The following is a 17,136-nucleotide window of genomic DNA, read 5'->3' as shown; positions in this document are numbered from 1 at the left end:
CTGCAGGTCACATGAGCTAACCACACTGCAGCCAGCGGCCTAGGGGTGGAAAGGGAGCCAGGGAGAGGGGCTGGAGCTAGGTGGCTGGGCCTGAGACCTGGAGCCTGGATGTGAGGAATTGGAGTTGGGTTGGCCGCAGGCTGGAGCTAGGCAACAAGGACTGAGGAACCAGGGCTGGGGAGCTCCTGAAATGATCAAAGTCGTGCTGGGAAAACCTTTTCCTGCCCAGCAGAGAAAGTGTCAACCAATGATCAAGGGTTCCCTGGACAGCACAATGCTTCTCATGTGAAGCTGCAGGAGCCAGGCATCATGTTAACTCAGAGATTTACAAAGATCCAGCACCCAAAGAACCTTATCTCTGCTCCTGAATTTGTGTTCCTGTTTTACTGCCTGATCCAATTCTCATGAAAATCAATGACTTTGACTTTACACTACAGCAGTGTTTTTGTGGAGTACTCTGGAGCCTGCTGTGATAGTACAATGATCTCACCAGATTAATAGAAAAACTCAGAAATAGATGGAGTGTAGGGAATTTGTCACCCTTTAAAAAAGTTCTTAAATGCAGCAGAAGTGGAATGTGAAGCAGATTAAAGGCAATTTCTAAATCTTGGGCAGGAATCAATTGCAATTTGGGTGCCTATCTAGGGGCTCAAGTGGACGTTGAACACACAGGAATTTTCAAAGCTGGTGTTTGTCTGCATCCATGTTGCCTGAGCAGAAGGGACCAGATTTTTAAAGGCCCCTAAACGTGCTGCTTTTGAAAACCCCATTAGGCACCTGAGTGCATCTTTAGGCACCTACATACCTTTTACAAATCTGTCCCCTTGTGCTCAGTGGGATTTTCAGAAGCACCCATGCAAATTTCCTAGATGCTCTGAGCTGAGGAGCAATGCCAATTAGGTGCATTTTAGCATAGGTAAAATAGCACTTTTCATATGCTAATTACACATGGGTGCCCCATAGTGAAAAGTGTAAAAGCAGGCTATTTTCAGACACTACTGGGATGTGAGCAAAGTCACCTTGTGAATATCAAGCATAATAATAATAATAATAGGCTGCCATTGGAGTCAGGATACTAGACAAGCTGATCAGAATCCATTATGTTTGTATCACATGCTATTCTGAAAGCTCAAGATCACTTTCTTAATGATCCCTAGGTTTTAGGCTTTTCAGATATGATTGTCTCTATACCGACATGAAACCATAAACCTTTCGTAGTGTTACAATTTTGCTCCTGAAAGGGCCTGTTTGTAAGGTACTTTCCTTGTGTTTCAAACGATAATTGGTTTGCTGCATTTTCATTACAAGTCTCTGAATATGGGGCAGTTTGGGCGGCTTTATGTCATTCCTGAGGTGTATGATCCATTTCTATTTTGCTATCAGTTGGTTATAACTATGAAACTTCTTAGGCTTATGTGTACTATCATCATTTGCATAGCTTGTGCAATAGAAACTAAGCAACATTCTTAATGTTCTGAGACTTTTCACGGAGGTATCCATGGGAGCTTTGAAGTTTATGACTGGACTAGAAAAAACACATCCTAATTCACTGATTAAAATTTGCATTAACTGGATACACCCATGTTATGAATTGTCATTTTCCATAGATTAGAATTGGTATACCACTATATTATTCAATGAGCTTTAATTAACTAAGCCTTATATTCTTGCTTACAACAGTCTCAAATAGCATTAACATATACTTATATGCCTTCATATTTATAACTTCCAATAGTGTATGCTTCATAAGTTCTATGAAATATTGCAGGTGCAGCACTGACACCAAATGATAATTTGTGAGAGGAAAAAACTTAATCAAATGGTATTTTGAATGTGTAAATCTTGACCCTTTGATTATTGAGTTTCAACTGCTAAAGCCACACAATGTCTCTCTTTCAAAAGTAACAAGCACCTGCCATTTCATTCATTAGCAGTATGTCTTTTATTGTCTCTACAGCACGGCATGCTTTACAGACAAATAAGGCAGATATGTACCCCAAGCAATTTGCAGTCCAAAAGCAACTCCAGCAAGGGATTGAAATGTGGAAGTTGCACAGTAGTTACTGGGAGTTCCTGTGTGGAAGCTTTGCAGAAGCAGGCATCCCATCAGACAGCAAGGACTACCACAGTAAAAGACTCTATGTGTCATGCTCCTGTTACTAATGCACCTTGATACCTTGTGTGTGTGTAAAGAATATTTAGCTACGTTAGTTTGAAACGTTAATATGTTTGTAGAAGGATTAAAGTCCAGCAAGAGGGTGGGAATGGGCAACAGGTCAGCAATGGAAAGTGAGTCTTGTGGATGGTGGAGAGTGAGGTTATATGGTACATAGGATGAGGATATAGTTAGCCCTGCACCTTAGGACCTTGGGTATGTACATGAGCAGCTGCTGTGGCCTCACTGCTATCGTTACTCACTCTAGCTTTGATAGCTCAGGTATGGCTATACAGACTGCAATCATGCCCCTTGATTGCTATGCAGACATACCCTATCTCTGCTCTTCTCCTTGCTGACTCTATGTGCTGACAATGTGACAGAAGACAAAGAAAATGGGCTGTGTCTCCCATCATGCCTCTGACCTGCTTGAAGTGAGTGGTGAAGTAAATAAATCCATTTATTCATGTCTGAACATTGGTGACATAACAGAATTTAACACTTAGCCTCTGTTCTGCCATAGTTCTCATGGGAGAAAAGTACAGAGGGTGGTTGCCCATTGCCTTCCTCCGGTTGGTGGCTGCTGTGTGGTAGATCTATGATTTAACTCTTTTGCCATTTGATAGCATTTCCTCCATCAAGGGTTCCACTACCCTTCTCATCTTTCCAAAGCCATTGGCACTTCCTGAGGTTTGCCAAGTTACTTGAACACCACTCAGCCAGTTGCAGGTGCTACCATCTACTGCCATTATGGTAGCAGGCTTAAATTCAGCCTACCCTGATATGGGGAAAGAGGATGCCAAATCCCCTGCTTGGTGGGAGAGAGAAGACATGGACACACTGCTGCATTTCCTCTCCTCCTTCCTCATAATAGCACAAAAGGTTGGCAGTGATGAGAGGAGAGGTAGATAGGCAGGCTTGGCAACAGGGTCAAGGGAACTAGAAAACCAGTATGTCGCGGCCCACTAATCTCTGCAGCAGAACTCTGCCCTATGAAGCATGCAAGAAAGAGAGACTGCAGTTGGGAACCTCAAGATATAATGGAACAGGGAACAATGCAATGCTGTGTGTATTGATCCACTAACAAATAATGCTGGGCTGAATAACATGGAAGAAAGGCTGTTAAATCTCTACCCCCATTCTGGGCTAGCCTATAATCATTTTAATCAGCAAGTGGACTTCCCAGCAACTCCCTGAAAGCTGTCTACCTCCTGCTACCAGAAAGCAGGGAGTAACAGCCCAGAAAACCAATGTTGCTGTCTGAGCTGTTTGTCAGGTTCTTTCACACTTTCACAACCAGCTGCTCATATAAACATTGCTTCACTTATATCTATTTCAATTTACAAGCCTGACATATCTATTCCGCTTAGGTTTACTATTCGTAAAGCAAGATTTTTAAAAGTGATTTTTACTACCTTTTCCCCGCCAAGTTCCTGAAACTATTCTGGCTGATGAACGTATCAACCAAAGGGGAACCACCATGCTTTTTTTTTTTTTTTTTAAACAGTCAAACATTTTGCTTGTTTATGGATTTAAATACTATTTCTAAATTCTGACTCTTTCTTTTCTACTTCCTATATTTTCTTGAAATTTAATCATTTAAACCCTGGCACTGCACCAAATGGTTGCATACCTGCTCCCCTGTAAAGATTTCTATAAGAAATTGTATAAAGGCAATGAGGGAGGATCACATTTCTATTGTGGCATGAAACTTGAGTTCTGACTCCTTTAGTAGCTGCTTTCCATTTCTTTTGTCATCAACTTCATGTACCCTGATTCATAGCTAGAAATTTCCCCATAGTTACAAAAGCCAAGAGCTGCACTGAATATATCTGATAAAGATCTTCCCTGCTGTGTTCTATAGGAAATTATATCCTCCCCTCCTTTAGGGCCCTAAAACATGCTTCTAAAAATCTACAAAACCTAGTTCTGTACTTAGAGCAGTATTAACAAATAAGCAATAAAAACTCTCTAACAAAAAATGAGAATTTAACAAGTTCCATACTAATTTGAGCACTCAATCACATACTTGCTGTTGCATTCCACCTCCTTGCCCCCCTTGTCTGCACAAGGTCTGTTTAGATTGCACACTCTTCAGAGCAGAGACTTTGTCTGAGTCTTCTAGAGCACTTAGCACGCTTTGGGTGCTATGGAACCCCATCCTTCATAAGGGAGAAATATGATGTAAATATCAGCAACAATTCCCTTGTTTAACTGCCATTTTCAGCTTTTCTGAGTGTGCAGATGACTGAAAATGCCTTTTAACTTGTGAGTGTACACAGGATGCTGATTTTAATTAGTCATATTCTTCACTAGTCCTGGAATAGGTAGAGATTAACTATTTGGTTCCGGTATGTTATCTAGGTAAACTATACTATTATCACCCTTACTTCTTTGCTGCAGAGACAAAGCTGAGTATTATCTACTGCAACATAGGGGGCACATCTATTCTTTAACTGGAATGTTGTGGCTAGGATTTTTCCATACTATTTCTTTTTGAATTTATCTAAGTAGTTTGTAGGAAATGCCTATAACTGACTGGTATTTTCAGCAGGATAGACATTTTACATCAACAATTTACACCAATAGTTTAGGGGTATCATAGTGCAGTTAATTATTATACAATTATTAAAACAGTCCAGAGCTCCATATGGCTTTCACTTCCATCTCCAACAGATACCAAAGGCGATACATATGCCAACTTAAGCAAACTTTCATTCTAACACAAAATCTTAACAAGTATTAAAGCAAAGTAACTTCTAAAATGCATGGAATGTGAAAAGCATCTGAGGTCACAGTTAAGGTTCCGCATTACAGTGCATGGTTGTTGAAGCTGGGGTATTTACTGCCTAGAGGTATCTGCTGGGGAAGGAAGTGAAAGCTTTATGGAACACTGGAGTTCGGTATTGACAGTGCTGTAGCTAATATGAAGGTAGAAAGGAATGCAGCGGTCTCTCTTTAACTTCTTATTTCCATGCTTTTAAATTTTGAGTAGATGAGGTGTGTCCTGTTGAAGTCTTAACCTTAAATATCAGAGGGGTAGCCGTGTTAGTCTGGTTCTGTAGAAGCAGCAAAGAATCCTGTGGCACCTTATAGACTAACAGACGTTTTGCAGCATGAGCTTTCGTGGGTGAATACCCACTTCTTCGGATGCAAGTAGTGGAAATTTCCAGGGGCAGGTGTATATATAAGCAAGCAAGAAGCAAGCTAGAGATAACGAGGTTAGATCAATCAGGGAGGATGAGGCCCTGTTCCAGCAGCTGAGGTGTGAAAACCAAGGGAGGAGAAACTGGTTCTGTAATTGGCAAGCCATTCACAGTCTTTGTTTAGTCCTGAGCTGATGGTGTTAAATTTGCAGATGAACTGGAGCTCAGCAGTTTCTCTTTGAAGTCTGGTCCTAAAGTTTTTTTGCTGTAGGATGGCCACCTTAAGATCTGCTATTGTGTGGCCAGGGAGGTTGAAGTGTTCTCCTACAGGTTTTTGTATATTGTCATTCCTAATGTCTGATTTGTGTCCATTTATCCTTTTCCTTAGAGACTGTCCAGTTTGGCCGATGTACATAGCAGAGGGGCATTGCTGGCACATAATAGCATATATTACATTGGTGGACGTGCAGGTGAATGAACCGGTGATGGTGTGGCTGATCTGGTTAGGTCCTGTGATGGTGTTGCTGGTGTAGATATGTGGGCAGAGTTGGCATCGAGGTTTGTTGCATGGGTTGGTTCCTGAGCTAGAGTTACTATGGTGCGGTGTGCAGTTACTGGTGAGAATATGCTTCAGGTTGGCAGGTTGTCTGTGGGCAAGGACTGGCCTGCCACCCAAGGCCTGTGAAAGTGTGGGATCATTGTCCAGGATGGGTTGTAGATCCCTGATGATGCGTTGGAGGGGTTTGAGCTGGGGACTGTATGTGATGGCCAGTGGAGTCCTGTTGGTTTCTTTCTTGGGTTTGTCTTGCAGTAGGAGGCTTCTGGGTACACATCTGGCTCTGTTGATCTGTTTCCTTATTTCCTCGTGTGGGTACTGTAGTCTTGAGAATGCTTGGTGTAGTTTTTGTTTGGTAATATGACATGTAACACACCACAAATGTGAACAGCATTTAAAAAGGTTATTACATAGGCAGCCATCTAAAGGTAGCTCATTGTTTTGCTAAATGGAGATCAGATTGTGCTGTAAGCTTGGCTCTCTGTGCCTGGGCTAGCAAGGGTTAGAAAGCAGCATAGTTAGCCGGAGGGTTTTTTAGGGAGTGACTTGCTTCACTTGTACAACTCTAACTATTATCCCAGTAATGGATTCCAAAGAATCCATTTATGTCTCGCTTATGGCTGGACAGGGGGGATCCCCATTACATGGGTGGGGCTGGGTATAAATGGGGAACATCCCACACAGTAACTAAAAGGATAAGGCAAATGGAAACTGAGCTAATAGTTAAAAGAAGGCCTTTCCTGTTTATATAAGCTTTATACGCAGCTACAGTTTGCAATAATCAACTAGATACTGAAGACTAATACACATTTTACGCACCTCTACAAAATGCTGAGATATGTATTATGAAGAATATCTTATAGAAAAACCCTGTTCCAATTGTTTTCCAGCAGGACCCACAATATCAGCACATTTGAAAGAGTGTAATCAGATGAAGGATTATATTTTAACTTTTATTTTGCTCAGGCACAGTCTTGTATACCAGCATATAATTATGGAACTATTTGTCTTACTGATCTGATACTTGAATTTTCCCTCTGTTTCTGTACAGAGTATGTTTAAATTTATTCAGTACAACAAATGCGGCCAGATTTTTAAATGTATTTAGATGCTTATCTCCCATTGGTTTGGGAGTCAGGCACCTAAATATCTTTAAAAATTTGATGGATGGTCATCAACGGGGCTTCTTCAGCTGGAAGCAGTGCAGTAAAGATTGTTTTCCTTTTTTCTAAGCTCCTTCTTCCATCTGCAAAACAATCCCTCATACAGTTTAAGACTAAGTAGTTTTAAAGTAGTTTTGAAGCATTTTGCCTTTCCAAAATGCTGTACACACCTCAGTAATAGTACTACATGTACTTTACAAACAACAAAGTAAACCTCAAATCACATCTCTGTGGCGATCATCATTCTGCAGATGGGGAACACAGATGCAGAGAGATTAAGACCAACATTTTCAAGATGGCCACTTTCACAAGTATCACTTACATCTAGCAAAGACATGCTTCTATTTGTACCCCTTTTATTTCAGCATACAAGTGCCTTATCTTGCCTAATATGAATCGATTTAGTTAAATTGGTACAATTTTCACATGCAGACAAGACCCAAGAAATATATTTGAAAGTGATAGTCAACTGCAATTACCTTTGATTTCTTCAACATTTTTCTTCAGCTTGAGTTATCCAACCATACGGCTTAAAATGCAACTTTAAGTTTAATCATGCACTTTAATAGCTTGCATTCTCTTGCTGGGCAAACCAAGAAAAGCAACCAGCGATGACAGAACCAGAAAGAACAGTTCAACTGTTGACATGGAATGTGATGAGATGCTCCCCAAGAAGCCAGCACCAAGTGTTTTGGTTGGGTTGGGGGCGTGAAGACAAGGGGACTAAAAATATACATTCTAAATAAAACTGCTTTTAAGAAAGCTGTTGAAAACAGCAGGCCCGTGGATTACAAAACTTCCCACAGTTTGTAGGAAAGATGGACTTTGTAGAAGACACCTTGATTTTGCAAGAGTTTTGTTTCCATTTGCCTCATATGAATCTTTTTATAGGATATGTATATGAAGAAAAATATCCTACTGTAAACCATAACAAGGCTAACCAAACTAATATTGCCTAATGTGGCAAACCAGAAAATAGATGAGTGTGTACAAAAAATATAGAAGGCTCAGTTTTCCCCCCTACAAATATACAAATTTCTTTATTATAACAGCATCAACATCATATAAAAATATTTATGTTCGTGCCTAGCTTTCAGAAACAAAACCGCCAGTTAAAGCCTTTTTTCACATACTTTCATACCTATTATACTTTCATAAAGATCAAAATTACTCTATAACAAATATAGTACTTTGTTATTTACAATGCTATTCATGAAATCTATTAAAATATCAATATTATTATAGCCCTTGGCTGCATGAAAGATCACAATGGATAAAAAAAGATAACATGCTAATTGTGTGCGTTTTGTAGCCCCTAATCCAGACGCTGATGGTTTTCCTTTCATTTTGATTAACAGAGGAGTACTAAAACCATCCACCAATTGTTCATGCCTTCAGAGCTTCATGTGCTTAATTACCAGGGAAAGTTATGTTTTTTCCACTGCTGACTGCCATACTGTCTAGATATTTATCAAGTGTAATATCTTGCACTTGATATTAAACATTGGACATTACTGGAATGTACATGTTATGCTAATGTTTTATGTAGTAAAGCTACACTCAGGGTAAGTAATTCCATCTTTTTATTCATCATGATCCATTTGACTATATCTAAAATTAATGTTTTTTGCTTCTCCCAAAAATATCATCTCTCGTAGGTAGCTGATGATGTAGTAAATCAGCAATAATGTGTTACTTCAGTGTTTAACGGAGCTAGTTCACAAGGCAGAATTTTGTTTTAAAGCACTTCAAAAGAACATACAGAAGGGTGTCACGATTTACTCAGTTTCTGTTTATATTTAAGTGCTTTAGATGGATTCCAGCACTGTTCAGGACTGCTGCTTAGTCAGGAAGCACATCTATGTAGCTAAGCCAAAGGACAGTTTAAAAGCCAGTTCAACAGCAACTTCTGTGACTGAATCATGAAAACAGACATAAAACTCCTGAGGTTTTGGATGTAGGAAGAGTCTCCTGGAGAAAAACAAGAATCCAGTGTCAGAGGGAGGCGGTCACCATTCTAGAAATTCTATTTGTGTTTTACAAGATTTCAATAGCAAGTTGAAAGTATTTGCAAACCAAGACTAATAGCAGATTTCCACAGTTCTGGAAATCTTTTAGTTCCCATTTATTGGATATTTAAAACAATTTAAATTTCACCTCTACTCAGTTTTCTTCAAGACTCTATAGGGCAAAAGTTCTTCATGTTCTCAATATTCATCCCCATGAAACTGGGTTCTCTGCAGTATTTCAAATCTCTGTGCTCTCAAGCTACACTCACAAGAGTGCTTGAGAAGAAAAACTATATAGTATTCACATCCTTTTAAATGTAATATTGGTTTTTTTTCAGCAGGTACATTCCTACATGTCAGCTCTCTGGTTGCCTACCAGGTGGGAACCAAAACCATTAAGTTATTAATATCTGAGCACAGTAGTTTTCTCCACAAGTGGTACTGAGTTTCACCTGATGTCACACATTGAGCATGCTGAGACTGGAAAACTGAAGCTTTTCATAACAGGGCCAGCAACAGTTTAAACAGTACCCAGGATTTTAACCTTTTTGATCTTAATAGCATTATAGATGCTCACACAAAGTGGTTACATACACTTATTTGTCTTCAGTTGTATATAGGAACTTTTTTTTAAAATATTTGAGTTGAAGGGAAATTGGCAGTACTATAATCGACATACTTTGTAATAGAGATGAGAGTGGTTCAGGTGATCATAAGAATTTCTAAAATTATGATTCCAGACCAAATCCATTATTTATTAATTATTATTAGGTTATATTCACTCTAAATGCTTTAGAAACAAGAGTTTGTGCCACATACTGAAATGCGGTGTTGGGAAGATTATTCAATGGTAAGTCCATTTGTGGTCGTCTTCTCCCAAGCTAGCTGGGCAAAAGCCTTTACTATTAGCTTTATAGCTCCACAATTGAGGACACAACTTCAATGAATCAATCACCTACAGTAAATAAACTCCAAGCCAGCCCCCTGCCCTTAATAATCTTCCCACAGGGGCAGGGGGCTGGCTTGGAGTTTATTTACTGTAGGCACATTGAAGTAAATGTTTATTTACTCACAGGCACATTGTAGGCACATTGTGAGTAAATGTTTATTTACTCACAGGCACATTGAAATTATGGTTCAATGGGAACCTCAGTCTTCCTTCTTTTTCTATCCTTCTAAGAAGGACACCAAAAATAGAATGAAAGAGACAAAGAAGGAAAATTGCTGTTGTTGATTAACAGATCGTGATCCTACTTTCTGATTACTGAAGCTATAATGCTGACAGTAAAGGCTGTGGCCTGCTAGGGTGGGAGAAGAAGAATGTAGACAAGTGGTGGTTATAGAATATGGCCTAATGCTGAGGACCTAAACAATTATAAAATTTGCTACAGTCATAACTGTTCAAGTTACACTATAATTATCTTCCCACTATAGAGTAGGTTTGATGTTTAATATTTACTTCACAAACTCTAACACTGTGTGGTGCCAGGCTATACAAAAAAGCATGAGATGGTTGTGCAATAAGGACCATACCCACCAGAACCCAACTGAAGATTAATTTGAAGATCACTTAAGAAAAAATAATTAACACTTAATATAATCAACAACAGAAAAGTAATTATAATCCATTTACAATGATAATGGCAGAGTTTAATTTCACGTGTTTGTATTTGAAAGCACATTGAAATAAAGACTGCTTTACAAAATGTTGCAAGTGGATTGGTAGTTTAATATCTCAAATATGTTCTCCCCAATAGTAGTTACATTTGTTCACTTCTCTTTTCATCCCCTCTGAATTTTATGCATTTCCATCGTTCATTTCCCCATACCACTGAATAAGAGTTGTGTGCTGGAAGAGCAGCACAGGTATGAATCACTTGCAAAGTGGGGACAGTGCAGAGGTCTGAGAGGTTAGAAGGAGAACAAAGTAAACACAAGACAGCGCAAGATACCAGAATATCAACACATAGCTACGATAGTGGTGGCTGCTATAGAAAACTCTATGATAGATAATACATCTGAATTTAAACCTGAGTAAGTTTCTTTCTACTTACCCTACCACCCAGTAAGTCATAGTTGGTGGTGGTTTCTTCTGGTCAGTCCAGTTATCAGGGGAACACTCAAACAAAACCCCATGTTCTCTCACTAGATTGAGGTCAGAACTTGCTTTTCTGGAATCTAAATTGCTCCCACTGTCTGCATTTTTCTTTTTCTGTAAAATAGCAAATTAAATGTTAATATAGCGTGAAGTATTTTTTCTGCATAAACAGAAGGCGAATGAACTGCAGTGTGATTCATTTGGGAGGAACAGGGAAGTTGCTGGTTCTGTGGGGGAGGATCTTGATATCACAATTACTATGTCCTGTAAAACAAGATTTGGAAGGTAAAATAAATTTCCTAATGTGTAGTTTTATTTTCTCCAAGTGGCTACACACAGTTCTGTTAGTTTGATAGAGATGGTCTTTCAGAGTTTGTTCCACATATTGGAGAAGGATACAAGCTCTCTTTTGTGATTGTTTTTCCTCTCCAAACTGAATGCTCAGTCTCCCTGCTAACACATATGAGGTAACACAGCCACACTGAGAAGCAAAGCATGCTGCCATAGCTAAGGAGAAGCAAGAACAAAAAAAAATGTGACAAAACAAATAATAAAAGTTAACGTTGCACCAGAAAGGGATATTGGAATGAACTTGCTTAGACAGGAGTTTCTTTTTTAAATAAACAATTGAAATAGGCAGCAGTTTTAATAGGCAGCAAGTTTAAAACAAACAGGAAGTATTTTTTCCACACAATGCACAGTCAACCTGTGGAACTCCTTGCCAGAGGATGTTATGAAGGCCAAGACTATAACAGAGTTAAAAAAAGAACTAGATAAATTCATGGAGGATAGGTCCATCAATGCCAGAAGCTGGGAATGGACGACAGGGGATGGATCACTTGATGAGCACCTGGCATTAGCCACTGTCAGAAGACAAGTATCAGAGGGGTAGCCGTATTAGTCTGGATATGTAAAAGCAGCAAAGTATCAGAGGGGTAGCTGTGTTAGTCTGGATCTGTAAAAGCAGCAAAGAATCCTGTGGCACCTTATAGACTAACAGACGTTTTGGAGCATGAGCTTTCGTGGGTGAATACCCACTTCGTCGGATGCAAGTAGTGGAAATTTCCAGGGGCAGGTATATATATGCAAGCAAGAAGCAAGCTGGAGATAACGAGGTTAGTTCAATCAGGGAGGATGAGGCCCTGTTCTAGCAGTTGAGGTGTGAAAACCAAGGGAGGAGAAACTGGTTCTGTAGTTGGCAAGCCATTCACAGTCTTTGTTTAATCCTGAGCTGATGGTGTCAAATTTGCAGATGAACTGAAGCTCAGCAGTTTCTCTTTGAAGTCTGGTCCTGAAGTTTTTTTGTTGCAGGATGGCCACCTTAAGATCTGCTATTGTGTGGCCAGGGAGGTTGAAGTGTTCTCCTACAGTTTTTTGTATATTGCCATTCCTAATATGTGATTTGTGTCCATTTATCCTTTTCCGTAGAGACTGTCCAGTTTGGCCGATGTACATAGCAGAGGGGCATTGCTGGCATATGGTGGCATATATTACATTGGTGGATGTGAGGTGAATGAACCGGTGATGGTGTGGCTGATCTGGTTAGGTCCTGTGATGGTGTTGCTGGTGTAGATATGTGGGCAGAGTTGGCATCGAGGTTTGTTGCATGGATTGGTTCCTGAGCTAGAGTTACTATGGTGCGGTGTGCAGTTACTGGTGAGAATATGCTTCAGGTTGGCAGGCTGTCTGTGGGCGAGGACTGGCCTGCCACCCAAGGCCTGTGAAAGTGTGGGATCATTGTCCAGGATGGGTTGTAGATCCCTGATGATGCGTTGGAGGGGTTTGAGCTGGGGACTGTATGTAATGGCCAGTGGAGTCCTGTTGGTTTCTTTCTTGGGTTTGTCTTGCAGTAGGAGGCTTCTGGGTACACGTCTGGCTCTGTTGATCTGTTTCCTTATTTCCTTGTGTGGGTACTGTAGTTTTGAGAATGCTTGGTGGAGATTTGTAGGTGTTGGTCTCTGTCTGAGGGGTTAGAGCAGATGCGGTTGTACCTCAGAGGTTGGCTGTAGACAATGGATCTTGTGGTGTGCCCGGGATGGAAGCTGGAGGCATGAAGGTAGGCATAGCGGTCGGTAGGTTTTCGGTATAGGGTGGTGTTAATGTGACCATCACTTATTTGCACCGTGGTGTCTAGGAAGTGGACCTCTCGTGTAGATTGGTCCAGGCTGAGGTTGATGGTGGGGTGGAAGCTGTTGAAATCGTGGTGGAATTTTTCCAGAGTCTCCTTCCCATGGGTCTAGATGATGAAGATGTCATCATTGTAGCGTAGGAAGAGAAGGGGCGTGAGTGGACGGGAGCTGAGGAAGCATTGTTCCAGGTCGGCCATGAAAATATTGGCATATTGTGGGGCCATGAGGGTGCCCATAGCGGTACCACTGATCTGAAGATATATATTGTCATCAAATTTGAAATAGTTGTGTGTGAGGATAAAGGCACAGAGCTCAGCAACCAGTTGTGCTGTGGTATCATCAGGGATACTGTTCCTGACAGCTTGTATTCCATCTGTGTGTGGGATGTTTGTGTAGAGAGCCTCTACATCCATGGTGGCTAAGATGGTGTTTTCTGGAAGGTCACCAATGCATTGTAGTTTCCTCAGGAAATCAATGGTGTCACGGAGGTAGCTGGGAGTGCTGGTGGCATAGGGTCTGAACAGAGAGTCCACATATCCAGACAGTCCTTCAGTGAGAGTGCCAATGCCCGAGATGATGGGGCGTCCAGGATTTCCGGGTTTGTGGATCTTGGGTAGTAGATAGAATAACCCTGGTCGGGGCTCTAAGGGTATGTTGATTTGTTCCGGTGTTAGTGTAGGGAGTATCCTGAGTAGATGGTGCAGTTTCTTAGTGTATTTCTCAGTGGGATCTGAGGGATGTGGCCTGTAGAATTTGGTATTGGAGAGTTGTCTGGCGGCCTCCTTTTGGTAGTCAGACCTGTTCATTATGACAACAGCACCTCCTTTATCAGCCTCTTTGATTATAATGTCAGGATGGTTTCTGAGGCTGTGGATTGCATTGTGTTCTGCACGAAACTGCGTTCTAGCAGTTGAGGTGTGAAAACCAAGGGAGGAGAAACTGCTTTTGTAGTTGGCTAGCCATTCACAGTCTTTGTTTAATCCTGAGCTGATGGTGTCAAATTTGCAGATGAACTGGAGCTCAGCAGTTTCTCTTTGAAGTCCGGTCCTTCTCTTTGAAGTCTGAAGGACCAGAAATAGTCCAAACTTGTCTTCCCGAGCCATAGCTTTCCAAATGCCAAGCAGACAGCTACAGCATATGTTGCTGGACCAAATGCACAAAAACTGTCTGTAAATTTTCTCACAGGAATAGTCTGGTTATCCAGTCCCAAAATGTTATAAAATTTGTTTACACATGTGTGCCTGATTCTCCTCAACAAGAAAATCTTTGTTCTCCATAGTATATTCATCAGTTCTTTTTGACCTACAGGGCATTGTGAGCTCAGCTGGCATCCACTGTAATGATATGTGGCTGAAACAGGCACAAAGGGTGCATGCTAATGTGGCTGTGGCCATTACAGATGTTTTCATTTTCAGACGTGTGTATCCAATTTTTATTGGTTACACCTGGAAATGCCTACGCATGTGTCAGTGGTTTCTTTATTCAAGTACTTTTGGTGTAAACTAAAAATTGGAAACCTCATGTACTTGTTAGTTGTGACCAAAGGCAATCTTAATTTAAAAGAAAAGGTTTTTTAACTTGTGTTATTTTAACTGCTTATATGCAAAACCAAAATTCTCCTTTTCTCAGCTTTTGGATTTCTATACCTCCCTATAGAAGTACTAAAGGTATAAACTAATTTGCAGCCAAGATTCCAGTGAACAGAGCCTCAATTTATGTAGAGTTGATGAAAAAATTCTCACTATTTGGTATTTTTCTAAGTATTAAGCAATCCTAACAGATTTATGTCTGGAGTAACAGTCCAATCTAAAAAGACCTCTTAGGTACACACGCCTCACACCTCCAAACTACCAACAAACTTGAAGGAAGACTTCACTGCTGTTTGCAAACTGCATTCATTCAATCTGTACCAGTGCTTTCCATTCCTCACCATTTGAGAGAATTAAAGTACAGTTTTGCCTACAGGCTGCAGGGTGAGGGAATGCCACCTGGTCAATAGCTTGGAATTACTTCCTTCTCACTAACTGCTCTGTCTGCTACTTCTAAGATCTTAAAAAAATGGTATACAACATCCACAGATATTTATGACAAAATGTAAAGTTTTTGCCCCCAAAAGAGTTGGAAAGTTCAAGGAATTAGTCATGGATTATCAGCTATTTGGTTCAAGTCAGTAATGACTAGCAGTTGCTACAAACAAACCAGGACTGTAGAAAAAAATTGTATTGGACACACATCAGTGGATCTATTTATAATCCAAGTCTCTAAAGATGTGACATTCATTTATTTAGGGTTTTTTTGTGTATGCATCTACTATTATCTTGCATCTAGATGAATTACATACAAAGTAAAACTAGGGTTGTCAAGCGACTAAAAAAATGAATTGTTAAAGAAGAGAATGCCATTTATTTTAAATATTTTTGGATGTTTACTAAATTTTCCAATATGTTAATTTCAATTACAACACAAAATACAAAGTGTACAGTGCTCACTTTATTTTTTTACAAATATTTGCACTGTAAAAAACAAAAGAATTAGTATTTTTCAATTTACCTCATACAAGTACTGTAGTTCAGTCACAAATTTAATTAACACATTTTTTAGCCCTAAATAAAACAAATTTTCGATCAAATACTAAGCACACCCAGAAATTCTTAAAACTTAATATCCTCAAAAACCTTGCCAACCCTCCTGGTTTCACTGAATTACGCCCTATCTCTAAGGTTACTGCAGCCAAACCGGTAGATTTTAGGGGCTGAAAGTCTGGTGGCACAGTGGGGCTAAGGCAGGCTTCCTGCTTGCCCTGGAACTGTGCTGCTCCCAGAAGCGGGTGGCTCGTTCCTACAGGAACTGCGACCAATGGGGGGCGGCACTTGTGGGCACGGGAAGTGTGCGGAGCCTCCTCCACGCCAGGGGCCGCCGGGATGAGCCAGCTGCTTCTGGAAGTGGCGCGGGGCCAGGGAAGGCAGGCAGCCTGCCTTAGCTCCACTGCACTGCTGCCTTGGAGCCGCCTGAGGTCAGTGCCTCCCAGCTGGAATCTGCACCCCACAACCCTCCTGCACCCCAACCCTCTACTCCAGCCCAGAGCTCCCTCCTGCACCCAAACTCCCTCCCAAAGCTTGAACCCATCACCCCTCCCACACTCAAGCCCCCTCCAGCACCCATACTCCCTCCCAGAGCTCACACCCTGCACCCACTCCTGCACCCCAATCCCCTGCCCCAGGCTCAGCCCGGAGCCCCCCCCACTCCAAACCCCTCGGCCCCATCCCCCAGAAGAGAGCCCACATTCCCTTCTGCACGCCAACCCCGTCCCAGCCTGGTGAAAGTGAATGAGGGTGGGGAAGAACGAGCAACAGAGGAAGGGGGGATGGAGTGAGGGGAGCGGGGCCTCAGAGAAGGGGCGGGGCAAAGGTGTTTGGGTTTGTGTGATTAAACAGTTGGCAACCCTGATCTTCTCCATGACTCACCGTCCAAACTTCCCACTAATCCACCACTACCAGAAAAAAGACTGGGAGAACAGGAATGTTTTGCAGCTTATCCTGATAGTCACAAAGTACAAATTCTGATGATTTAAGAGCTCATGTGATTTTCACAACCAAGGATCTGTTGCTAAAAAACACCCTGGCACCAGATTCCACCCAGATAAAGCTTGAAGTGACTCAGATAATCACAACTGCCATGATTTCACATGGCAGAGACACAGTGTCTCAAGTGGACGAGGCCCATCCACACAATATGATCAATGACAATTGGTGCAATGATATATAAATCTCTAGGAGTGTGTTAATCGAAAGTCTCATGAAGGGAAAAAAATCCTATTAGATATCATAATAAATGCTGCTTGCAAGAAATTGGAAGAATGTACACCTCGTGTGCCTGTCTC

General features: G+C 41.1%; 1 protein-coding gene across 6 annotated transcripts in view; it reads right to left on the bottom strand.

Annotated features, from left to right (window-relative positions):
* Nucleotides 1-8,734: 8,734 nt before the first annotated feature.
* Nucleotides 8,735-17,136, bottom strand: part of INTU (inturned planar cell polarity protein) — a 96,433-nt gene continuing 88,031 nt past the window's right edge. For all 6 annotated transcript variants that reach the window (XM_045019350.1, XM_045019353.1, XM_045019349.1 and 3 more), the window contains 2 exons: nt 11,084-11,241; nt 8,735-8,991 (listed from right to left, as the gene is read on the bottom strand). In XM_045019350.1, coding sequence (XP_044875285.1) covers nt 8,880-8,991; nt 11,084-11,241 — 270 coding nt within the window. In that variant the 3' untranslated portion in view covers nt 8,735-8,879. The remainder of the gene's footprint in view (nt 8,992-11,083; nt 11,242-17,136) is intronic.

Source organism: Mauremys mutica, chromosome 5 (genome assembly GCF_020497125.1).
Source record: "Mauremys mutica isolate MM-2020 ecotype Southern chromosome 5, ASM2049712v1, whole genome shotgun sequence".
Taxonomy (NCBI): domain Eukaryota; kingdom Metazoa; phylum Chordata; order Testudines; family Geoemydidae; genus Mauremys; species Mauremys mutica.
This window is presented reverse-complemented; position numbering and strand designations above follow the sequence as displayed.